This window comes from Tyto alba, unplaced genomic scaffold, assembly GCF_018691265.1.
Source record: "Tyto alba isolate M040663 unplaced genomic scaffold, T.alba_DEE_v4.0 Super-Scaffold_29, whole genome shotgun sequence".
Lineage (NCBI taxonomy): Eukaryota > Metazoa > Chordata > Aves > Strigiformes > Tytonidae > Tyto > Tyto alba.
Window position 1 is genome coordinate 7880029 of NW_024881303.1, and position 12095 is coordinate 7892123.

At 45.1% G+C, this 12095-nt stretch overlaps 1 protein-coding gene across 1 annotated transcript in view; it reads left to right on the top strand.

Moving 5' to 3' along the window:
• Positions 1–12095, top strand: part of PRKCH (protein kinase C eta) — a 119128-nt gene that overhangs the window by 90423 nt on the left and 16610 nt on the right. The window contains exons 11-12 of the mRNA XM_032996389.2: positions 7519–7657; positions 8605–8793. Of these exons, the coding sequence (XP_032852280.1) occupies positions 7519–7657; positions 8605–8793 (328 nt within the window). The remainder of the gene's footprint in view (positions 1–7518; positions 7658–8604; positions 8794–12095) is intronic.

Here is a 12095-nt window from a genome sequence, read left to right on the forward strand (position 1 = left end):
AGGGGAAGCTTATAGGTGTGCCTGACCCTGAAGGGACTCAGGGCACCTGTGGGGTCCCACTGGGTCTGTACCACTACGGTTCAGACCCACTAACGTGGTGGAAGCTTTGTGATTATCTGTTGTGGTATGCTGAGGGTTTTTTTAGTCAATGCCTGTATACTTTAGCCTTCCACTCTAATTTAACTGGAGGATGAATCATGCCTGTTCATCTCAATAGCAATGAAATCATGTCGGTATTTGTGTTAGCTTCCACAGACGCTTTTCTGAAGTGCCCAGAGGGAGGGTAGGTGGGACTGCCGGCGCTTCAATCCAAGAGAGTCTTGGATCCTGGGTAATGCCAACTCCTTTTCAGCGAGAGAAGTCAATGCCTTGGGCACCGCTTCATCTGTGGAGCTGCAGCCTGGGGAGTGCCGGGAGGGGACTGGTGCTCTGATGTGGTCTGGGGAACCGGCTTCCAGAGAGACCTCGCCAGCAGGAAGGGGTCAGGCAGATGGGGGAGCCAGCAGCGCTGGGTTCCAGCCCATCTCCACCAAAAACCCATGGTGCTGCCTTAACCTGGGCAGATGGCTTGCAGAAACTTGTCTTTATGCTTGAAGGGCTGCTTGACTTTAAGATTAAAACGTAATAACAAAGTGCTTCTGGATACAAGTGCTTGCCAATGAGAGTTTAGTCTGAAGCCCAAGCAACAGAGCAAGAATGTCTTTTAAAGCTTAATCAGACATCCCTGTGAGTGCCTAAGACTGGTACAGAGTGCCTTTGGACATACTGAAGATCACAGGTGCAGGTGGGTATGAGGATCTCCCTCTGCTTTGCACAAATTCAAACACCCACCTTGCCCTCAAGATCAGTTGTTGGCCTGTGCTCTGGCATGAGTTTTCAGAAAAGTTCAGCCACACGTTCTGTCTTTGTGTCTGACCCCAGACACGAGTGCATATTGCATCACTCTCTACCATCCTGATGTCTGCAAGAGAGGTGGAGCCAGTTTTGGAGGTTGTGTGACCGTAATCCACCATTCCTTTATCCTAACACATGGGCACAGAGCATTTCAAAAGGTTTGTGCTCTGTGTGCCAGTGTGGGTTGGTTAGGTGAAGCAGAGAAAAGCCGTGAAGCTCTGTTGTATTCTGCCACATTCCCCCTCTGCAGCTCTCTGCGGAGTCTGTAGGATGTGCTGTTGTGGGATGAGGCCATAAAATCCCCAGGAATGGTGCTGGGTTCCATTAACTGTCCAAGAACTGCTCAGGTACTGAGATGCCTGTGGGATCAACCTTGCCCACCAGCCTCCTCTGCCTCCCACAGCTGCACAAATCAGCAGGCAAGGACAGGCAGCTGTCTCCTGTTATATGGCCTAGCAATGAGTGTTAATTTGCAGTGGAGTTTCACTCATACCACTTATCCTGGGTCTGAGTTGGATTCTTGAATCATTAAGTCACATTTCTGGTCTTGCTTTGTTTCTGAGAAATGCAGTTCATCCTGGAGCTGTTGTGGCTGTGTGGAAAGATTTTGAAAGCAAATTCTGGTTGTTAGGACGGTGCAGGAGGGCACCTTGCTATGTTTTATTCCTGCTTTCTGGTAATTTTGAATTATAAATACCTGGAAAGATCTTCCCTTCATTTCTGTCCCATTACATTGCACTGCAAGTTGCAGTGCGCCTGGTGTAGTTGGGCTGTCTGTGTGTGTGCTGGTGGTCTGAATGGGTTTGCACCTTAGAATTTCATTGGAAACTAGAAGGAACGTTTTCTTTACCTGAGAGAACATTTTTCAAGAAAATAAGGAGTTGAAGTTATGTTTTGCATCCCCCTCACTATATTTTGACGTTACATCGTGCAGTGCCTGGAAGGACAGAGTGCGTGGACTAAATCCCACCGGGTTTAGGGATTGCATTGTGAAGCTGGAGGTGCATAAAGCAACGCTTTCCTTCGCCGCATGTAAGCCCCAAGTGGTGGCTGCACACTGGTTACATGCTGTGTAACAGTGCTCAGTCTTACCTTTGGTTCTGTGCCCTCTGTAAGCTCCAGCAATCCTGATTTCCCCCTTTAAAGTACGACAGGAGTCAAATTAGAGGAAACCGCTAAGGCTGGAAGGGAGCAACAGCTCGTCCTTTCATTTGGCAGCAAAACTCAGGATTTCAAACTTCTTTTCTCCAGCTCGGTGCAGGTTGATCTTTTTCTGATCTCTGTTTTGTGGCTCCCTTTTTCAAAGGCTAGTAACCTGTTTTTTTCATTTGTGATTTCAGTATTTCCCTCTACCTTAAAGATGGGGTGGCAACTAAGCAGCTGAGCCCGTGTTTTTGTGTCTTAGCTCTGGTAGAACATATTTCAGGTGTCTTCTTTAGCCTGTATTTACTGGTGCCTGCTGACACTACTTTACTACTGCCTAGGAAATTTGCTTGAGTTCTTCCTTGATGCTGTGAGAATATGAGTTTCTGGTTATAAAAACTTACATGACCATAAAAATAAATAATATTTGGTTTTTATTAGAAAAATGTGGGAGATGTGAACATTTCCTGTGAAGGAATTTTTAAGCAAATTCTTCACAACCCAAGGCACATGGGATTGGAAATAGCTTTAGTTGCCAATGTGGTATGAAATCTTGAGAAAAAAACATGGATGTCCCTAGTGCAAATCTGGTGGGAATGGAATTGTGAAAATCATTATTTGCTTCGAGTTTGGTAACTGAGTCTCCAAAATCTGGTGTGGAAAGAAAGATAGAAAATCGTTTCAGATTTTGTGAGCCCAAAATAATTGATAGGGCTTTTTAAAAGCAACAGGGCTTTTTTGCAACTTGAGAGTGTTAGTTTCAAGTAAAAGAAAATATTTTGGTTTAGGTTTTATTAATGAATGTGAAGGAAAATGGGAAATCATATTAGCTTCACATGAGTATTTAGGGCTTTACATAAAAGTGAGACCTCCATCTGTTCTCCTCCTCATTTAGTCAGAATTCTGTTTTAAATCTGTTGTCCACTGTATTTGGAGCAAGGCCTTCAACTTGAAAAATCCTACCTCTTCAATAAGTATCTTACCAACTGTGTGATTCTGCAGGTTACATGTCTTTCATTCTCTTCTGTTGAAGTTGCTTCATTTTGCAAAAAATAATTACAATCTCACTGGATCAGGAGCTGGAAACGTGCATTGCTTTGGCTACCAGAGCAGGCAATAGAAACACATTTTTCTCCATCGTGATGGAGATTTCAGTATTTCTGTGAAGTAAAATGACTTCAGCAGAAGAGGTGGAGAAAAATCAAAGTCTACTCCTTGCTTGCAAGGGGGGTTAGAATGCACGTTTGCTTACGCAGAGGTGTTTCCAAGGAGTGTCTAAATGGCCCTGCATGCTGAAGGCTTGAAAAAGCAAAATTTTTCCCTTTCAGAAATACCAGAATTACTCATTTAGCTAATTCCAGGCTTGGGGATTTTATTTTTAATTGTGTGGTTTTTTTAAAAATGTTTGGCTGGAGTTTTACATTAGTCGCACCTATGTTTGTGACCTTTGGGCTTACCAGATCTGGGAGAACCTAGAACGGAGGCAGGAAGCCAGTTTCTGCCACTGCTACTTCTGTGAAGAAGATCCTTACTACACAGAGTGGTAAAACCAAAAGAGGAAAAAAAAAAAAAAACACAGAACTTCTTCCTTTCAAATATAGTGTTTATATCACAAATGAAAAGATCACAGTACAGTGAGTGGCAGGTACGTGTATAATGCCTATTCACTGGCAAAACTCCATGGTGCAGGGAAATTGTATTTGACAGAGGCTTCAAGATCATCTGCAATTGTAATTTTTTTTTTTTTTTTCTTACGAATGTTAAACTCAAGTGGCAGATGTGTAAAGAACACCTCTTCCAGCATGTGATGCTGAAGCATCTCATTTTGTCATTTCTTCTGGGTCTAGACTAAACTGAGGCTGTTAAACTGATGTGCTATAGCTGCCTGTAAGGACAAAGGCTGCTTTTCTGAGTCAGGATGAAACCTGTTTTCCAGTGAAGGTTTGCCAGTGAAAGGCAGAACCTCAGCTGGACTTTAGAAACACGGCCCTCAGAAAACCTTTCTGCCGTTATTGCTTCACTGAACTGCTAAAAATATTGAATGGAAAATGCAAGTATTAAGGAAATGAGGTAGATTTGGGCTTTCTGAGCTGGATGACTTCCAGTTTCATCAGCTTCCCGGAATCCTTGCTGCAGAAATGAAGAGCTCCTTGTAAATCTCAGAAACCTGTCAGTGTTTTTCCTCTCATGTGGCTGTGCTGGTTCACCGGGTACGACGCGCAGGGAGACCTGTCAGCACTGAGCAGCGAGTACAGAGCTTACAGCTGCTGGGATTGCTTGAGACAAATGCTCAAACACAAGACCAAACCACAACTTTCCCAGAGAATTATTTTACGGTGTAGCTGGAGAGAACAGGCTCCAGAGGAGCCGCGTGGCTGACCCCACGAGACCTGTTTTGAGAGGGACGTGTGGGGCCATCTTCTGCGGCCTTGCCAAGCGAAGAGCGTTTGAGAAGTCGTCTTTGGTCATGGGAGGTTCTCTTCTAAAATGATCCGCACGTAGCCAGAGCGCCTGAGCAAGCGAGAACAGATTAATGTCACGTTACGGGCTATGTGAAAATAAAAAAATGCAAGTTTTGGATTTCATGTTGCTGGAAAGGAGTCAGGAGAAGCTGGTATCCCAACTGCAGGAGGAGGCAACAGGCGCTTTTAATGGGTTTAACGTGCAGTGTAGAGAAGCCAGAGAGCTGGAGGTTTGCCTGTGTGGTTAAAACTGTACTCACTCAGCGAGAGGCAGACAGTTTAAATTTAATGGCAGTTGCATATAGAGAGGCTCTCTGGGAGGATGCAACAAGGGCAGAGTGCGCTTGCAGCTGCAGAAGCTCCTGCCATCTTGGTGCTCCAACGGGCATGGTGGGTTATGCAGCTGGCAGGGGTTTGGGGCCTTCTGCAGCACGCCCTGTGGGGCAGAGGCTGCGAAGTGGCAGAGTGCCTGCTGATGTGGTCGGCAGAGCTGGCCCTGCCTCCTAGCTGTGTCTTGCCTCTGCTCCTCAGGCTCTCCATGAGGGACTGTAACCTGCTCACTCAACATATGTGACTGTGTTTCTGCTGGCTCAGATATAAGAAAGGTGTATTTTGAGGTTTTCCCAAAGCATGCCAGGACGTGACGGATGTTTTGGGGAGTCGGGGAAGGTTTGCACAGGGGATCTCCAAGCAAATTCACCAAAATTCCCCTTCCAGTTGCACCTTTAGGGGCACCCCTCAACAGTCAGGCCTGCCCAGGACCATAAAGGTGTTTGCTGCATTTAAAACCAAGCCAAGAATAAATGCGCATTTCAACCGCATCATTGCAGATTCCTGGAAACAAGGCCTGCCTTCATGCTCGGAGGGCTTCCCTGCTCTGCCAGGAACCACAGGGAAGAGCAACAGGAGCTTTGGCTGTAAACTGCTGCTGAAGGCGTACTGTCGTGGGCGAGCACGTACAATACCTCTCACTGTGCTCACCTAAAGTCTTTCCAGGACAAGCCTTTGCCCACATGCCTTAGCAGCCATTTTTGATTCTCAGAAGGGGAAAAACAAGTGTCTTCTGCTAAGCATCCCGCCCAGAGCAAACACTGCAGCGTAAGACAGGCGTGGGCACTGTCCTCAGCATCCAGATTTCACTGGCCACTGGCTAGCTGGTGGGCCTGCTGGGAAGGGCAGCATCATTGCAGAGGGCTTTTTGCTGGCTTGTGTTGCCATGCCGTGTTAAAGTTGAAGAGAGAGGATGTATGATCTTGTGATTAAGGTCTGGAGCTGGCATTCAGGAAGCTGGTCCTGGCTCTGGGGAACACAGGCAAATTTCTTAACCTCTACCCCTCTCTTTCCCATCCATTCAAAAGAGACTAATAATATTTTTTCTTACCTCTTTAGGACAGGATGTGGCTCTGATTGTCTGTGCGTCATTGACCTTTCCACTGCAACAGTGAAGTTGAGGGAGAGCTCCAGAGAGGCTTCCCGTGGTGGTGGTGTGGGCTGCAGAAATGCCAGTGCACGATAGAGCAATTGAGCACCTGATTTTCACTTTAAGATCATAGATGGAGGATGAACAGGATCAAGTTGGATTCCGATTTCAGCTCACCCATAGGTTTTCATATTGATATGGAGGTGCCACCACCTGTGTTACCACCCTCCCTGTTGCTCCCCCTTCACAGGGAAATAGGTGTCCAGCCAGAGCACAAAATGGATCAAGTTCCAGCATGGATTTCATGAAGGGGCTCTGAGACCCTCAGATGTATTTAGTTATTTGATCCTTATCTGGGCACTCTGAATGTCTTTAAAAGTGACTTTGTCTAGGCCTAAAAGGAGTCCTCCATCTCACTAAAATGGCAGTGGTAACGCTTCCCTGCTTCAGAACTGCTGTGAGGGCTCTCTGCAACTCTTAGGCTGATACCTGAGACAGTTCAAAAAATGAACTGTGACCTCTTTGTACTGCACAGAACTCCTATCGTAACTCCTTTTCTCCATCTGTGATGGTACCTAGAGCCTGTCTGGCAGCTGAAAAACAGAGGTGCTACGAGCGGGTTTGTATTTTTAGGAAGGCATTGTCAAAGTCTGCAGACGACTCTGGCCATGTTCCTGACAGTGCTGGCTGCGGGCTATTCCCTCAGGCAATCTCAAGGTCAGGCAAGCTGATAAGCGTTGTGAGGGCCCTGTCATTCCCGCAGCTCTGCTTTTGACGAGGAGCTCCGAGGCTGTTAGAGATGACGTGTTGGAAAATGTACCTTTCTGCATCTTGTTTGGCCGCAGATCTCTTGTGACGGTGACAAGGAGGTCCCCCCCAGTGAGCACTATGGAGGACATTCTTACATTACATCGCTTCTTAAATTAGCGCAGTCCTGCTGGAATCAATACATCTGGGAGGACTTTAAGACTTTGCATCTCGTGCTGACTGAAGATTCCCCCTGCCCATGTGGCATGGTCAGCAGGAGCTTTCTTTTCTTTTCAGCTTGGATAATGCTCAGGGTGGGGTTTACCAGTCAGGCTTGACTGGATACAGGGAAATCTGTGACTTAACCCCCAACACCTCAGTAGAAGAGGAGGTCTGCTGCCCCTCTGAAGAGGCCTTGCACGCCTCCCTGCTGTGTGGTCCCAGCACGGCGCTTTGCTGAATCAGAGCGTGTCCCGTGCGGTGCGTTCTGCTGCATCATAACACCGTTACGCAATTTGACAGCTCTGGCAACCTCTGCTCCAGTGAGTCCCAGAGCTAAATGAGCAGGAGCTCTGCCAGCCAGGCTTGTGGTGTGTTTGGAAAGCCATGTGGGCGAACTCGTATAGCACCTGCCCATATTAAACACATTTCGGCAGAATGATGTTTGTTCCTCCCTCCCTTTTGTAAGAGATGAAGCAAAAGAAAACCCCTCCTGCATGACTTCTGTTTATTTTTTTATGATGATGAGGCTTGTCCAGTTTACAGGTTAAGCTTCTGAGGCCTGGGATGCTGCTGGTTTGTACTGGGGCTGCTCCAAGCACGTAGTGACTCAGTAAATGATTCTCGTTGCAGGGACTTGAAGCTGGACAATGTGCTGCTGGACTACGAGGGTCACTGCAAGCTGGCAGACTTTGGAATGTGCAAAGAGGGCATTCATGATGGCATTACCACAGCTACTTTTTGTGGTACACCAGACTACATCGCTCCAGAGGTATAAGAAACCTTCCTCTGGCCAGGAAAACTTAATTACAATATAGAAAGTGTAGGTTAGCTTTGTGACAGCAAGTGTACTCTCTCGTGTCTTTAGCTACACCATTTTGATTGCCAGGTGCAAGATTTCCTCCTAGGTGCATGTTTGTGTTAGTCCCCTGTGCAAGCAAAGCACCAGTAAAACTTCAGGCTGCTGATAAGCACCAAGATAAGCCTATATTTTTCTTGAAGAAATGTGAGGTGAAAAATGGAGGCACAGCTGCAGAAATCTTGAGAAGCACACACAGATACTGGCCTGATTTGATTTGAAACGAGATTGAATTGCCCCTTATTTCCCAGTTCCTTTTTCTACCTCCTCCCCTTCCCTGTCATTCCCCAATCTCACTACAAAATTGCTAAACACCTCTTTAAGGAACAGCTGCCCTCCAGACACTGCCAGATGTTCTGACAGGGTTTCAGATCCTTCTTTAACACAATTGAATTTTTGTCTGTGTTTGGTGTTCGTGCCTTTCTCACACACTTGTGCTCCTTCCCCTCTCCAGCTGAAAGCCTTGCCATTGGAGCTGGGTAAACATTTCCATCCCAGGGGCAAGGAAAAAGTGGTGTCAACCCACACACATGGTTGCTCTGCCATTTCTGGGGCTCAGCCTGTTTTGCTGAAATGCCCCTTCTCCTCTTGATAAGCTCTAGCATTATTTCCAAAGACTTGTTTCCCAGGTGACCCTGTGAGCCGCCAAGCTAGTTCAACCCTTGTTTAATGGATCTGATGTACCTTAGTGCAGATCTGGAGGTTCCCAGCTTGAGATCATCTATATGTTCCTGGACATCCAGAGAGCACTGTTAGGACGCAGCGAGAACTTCTGCATTAATGTTTCCAAATCCATTTTCTTCCTCTGCTCGGTTTAAGAAGCTTCAAGGGTTGATATTTCTTTCCCATCCCTTCTTCAGATCCTGCAGGAGATGCTGTATGGCCCTGACGTGGACTGGTGGGCCATGGGCGTGCTGCTGTACGAGATGCTGTGTGGCCACGCGCCCTTTGAGGCGGAGAACGAAGATGATCTCTTCGAGGCCATTCTGAATGACGAAGTTGTCTACCCAACGTGGCTCCAGCAGGACGCAGTGGCAATCCTCAAAGCAGTGAGTTGCTTTGGCTGTTCTCGTGCTCTCTGTCCTGTCTTTCTTCAGCCTAAATCTAGCAAAAGTAAACAGGGCTGAGGTATGGGCACTCAGAAATTGTGGTTACCCTGACCCTGACCCTTTTCTTATCTTGGATTGAAGGGTAAACAAAAAAAAAATCCTGCCCCACTTAGATGTGTTTGCATAGTTATGTCCTTCATACAGTTCAGCAGCCAACTTGGCAAGAAAAGTGTGTGCATATCTGTGTGTCTGGGCATTCCCCTGCTGACTTAATAATTTGCAACATATGGTCAACTTCCAGAACAGAAGCAGCGGGTATACGCAGTATTTAATCAGTAGTGACCATATGATTTCCATGAGACTGGAGTGGCAAAGAAGTGAAGTCTTCATGATAATCCTTCGTTCTGACTGTTGGTAATACCAGCCATCCCCCAGGGATTGCTGTCTAACTGCATACAAAGACAAGGGTTTTATTTCTGTGTGTTTGGGGAAAGAAAATGAGGCTGTACAGCAGTTTGACGAGAACTGTTGCTGGCTACACTTAGTCATTGTTCTACCGTGTCTTCCTGAATTTTCCCAGGAGCTCTCTTTTCCATGTGCCTCACATGTTTGTGACATGGGAATGAAGTTTTTTAAGATTTCAGGCTACAAACAGTATGGGCTACAAACTGTACACGCAAAACAGTTTGCATGTACAAACAGTGCCTGGTGCACTGGAAATGCCCAGCTTTACTGTAATGAATCAAAAGGTGATTAAATATTGAGGGTGTTAACCTACAAATCAGGAGACCTAGTTTAGTTGTTCTGCTACTGACTTCTTCCTGCCCCTTTTCAAATCACTTAATATCTCTCTGCACCCTTTGGAGAGAGAAAGATCAGAGTATTCCCTTTCCTTGCAAAAGTGCTGTGAACAAAGATGCTTTTAAGACTGGATACTACTAATTACTGAGGATCTAAGAAATAATTGGATAAGGTAGTAATTCATAGTACCTTGTGGAACACTGGCTCAAAGAAATGAGGTAATGAAGGATGGGGACCATTTAAAGGAAAGAGGAAAGTTTGTTTTCATCAGATCTCTAGTAGTAAGAATCTGGAATTTTTCTGCTAAAAGTTTTCTGGTGTATATGAACTGAGAAACTACCTTCTGTAGCTGAAAATGCATCTAATAAATTCCACAGAAATTAATGGAGAATAAAATCCACTTCTTGATGAGGCAAAGGATTGTGCTTTGAAATCCCAGGTTGTGTTTAGGAGTGATTATTTGTCATGCTGAAGGCCCTCTTCGGTTTGGAAATAACCTGCAACATAGTTAAAAAATTATAAAGTTCAGACACGTAGCTTCTGGAGCAGTGTTCTTGTTGTTGGATTGGGACTCTTGAATGCCTGAGCCTGTTGCTCTTCTGCAGTGACAAGTAATAGCAAAGTGGATTTGTTCCAGGTATCTTGCATAAGTATGAGATGGAGGTAAAATGCAGCCAGATAAATGCTCATCATAACAGGAATTTCAGGCTATGATAAAAATATGATTTGTGTTCTAGCCTCTTGATTAAATGCTTATTTTCCTAATTCTGATAGGAACCTCACAGAAGCAGCCAGTGCAAGCTGCAGTTACCCCAGGCTGCTACTTTTAACAACTTTTAACAGCGGGTCGCTCCTGTGATTAACAGTCAAGCAGCATGATGAGAGGCACTGGAGAAAGAGGGCCGGAATTGAGGAGGGAGCTAAGAATTTAAATAAAGATCAACTTGGTGTCTCCAAAACGGCATACACTGCTTAGCAGTTGCTGGCTACTTGCCTGAAAAAGGTCTCCTCTCCAGCCATTCTGCTTGTGTGCTGTATCATGTGTTGCTGGTGAAACCCAAATGAAAGCAAAACTGCCTCTCTGAAATGCAGATGTGTTGTTCAAGAGAAGCACTATGCTGTGTTTGCTCTGGGGAGAAGGCTGAAATTTAGGGCATTAACCAGGACCCTTGTGATTAACTAGTGAGAAGTCGCAACTGAAATATTTACTGGACCTTCAGTTCTTCAGTGTTTCTGTTCCCTGAGTGGCTGCTACCTGGAGGTGACTTCTGCATTTTATTTTACAGCACTGAGGATAGTTGGCTACAGCCTGAACTTCCGCAACTTCACAGTCGCTGCTTTTGGGATCAAGAGCTGTTCACTAGAAGAGCTCCTTATTTCCTTCTCCCTTTCTTATGCTGAGTGTTTAGAGGCATCAGAGCATGTTGGCTTTAACAGGAAGGAAACATCCTGTCATGAGATTGTCTGGGGCTCTAGATTAAAATGGAAAAAACCCAGACACTTTGATTTCTTTTCCATGATAACAAATGTGATCGCTGCTGAGGTATATTTGCAGCATACTGACAATGTTTGGTCAGTGTTTTTAGGTGTCAGTATTACACAGAGTGGTGAACTCGGCTTTTTTGTTCCATTGCGGTCATTTTATGGAGGAAGAGAGTAGGGTTGCTAGCTGCTAAATATGTAGATTTTTTTTTTTTCTCACAGATTAATATTATTTCTCTTAGATACAGCATTATTACTATGTGAGCATCTTCTAATCACTACTGTGTTTGTCCCCAACAAAAAGTGAACTCAAGCTCCCTGATTTGACAGCTTTGGCAGCGCTTTCTAACCCATGATATTAAGAGCTCTGGAAAATTAGAGCATTCAACTACTGCAGTGACATAAATGATTATAAGTAATTACATGGCACGGGAAGCCTATGGAAGAACAGGGAATTAAACCTTGGGTCTCTTGTATTGCAGGCTAAGGCCTTAATAGCCTTTATAACTGGATTATCCCCTCACTAAAACTTCTGGCCTCTAACCTTGAACAGGAGTAGTGAGAATTCACTTAGTCAAGAGTGGTACTAAGCTCTGAAATGAAAATCAAATTCTTCTGCCAGGAAGATGCAATTAGGTGTAGGTGCTTGTTGATGCTCTACAAATGGATATATCTAGGTTTAGAAAGCACTTGATCCATTTGCCTTCATGAAAAACTTCATTGTAAACAAGGATAATAGTTTTCAGGACCTGTTTCACGGATGCTGTTATTTTGTTTTGCTTTCATTTACCATAATTGTGCTTCACCAATTTCCCCCCATCAGAAACCACCTGATTTCTGAAGGTTGCATCCTGTTCATCTTCACAGCTTCTTGATAATAACCAAAATATGTTCTTAGGACCTCATTTAGGTCACTGGGTGTTCCTGGTGTGTTTCTGAGCACTGGTATAAAGGAAAGCAAAAACAAACTCAATGCCCAGGGACCTTGTTTAGAATTAAAAGCAGAAATATTTGTGGTC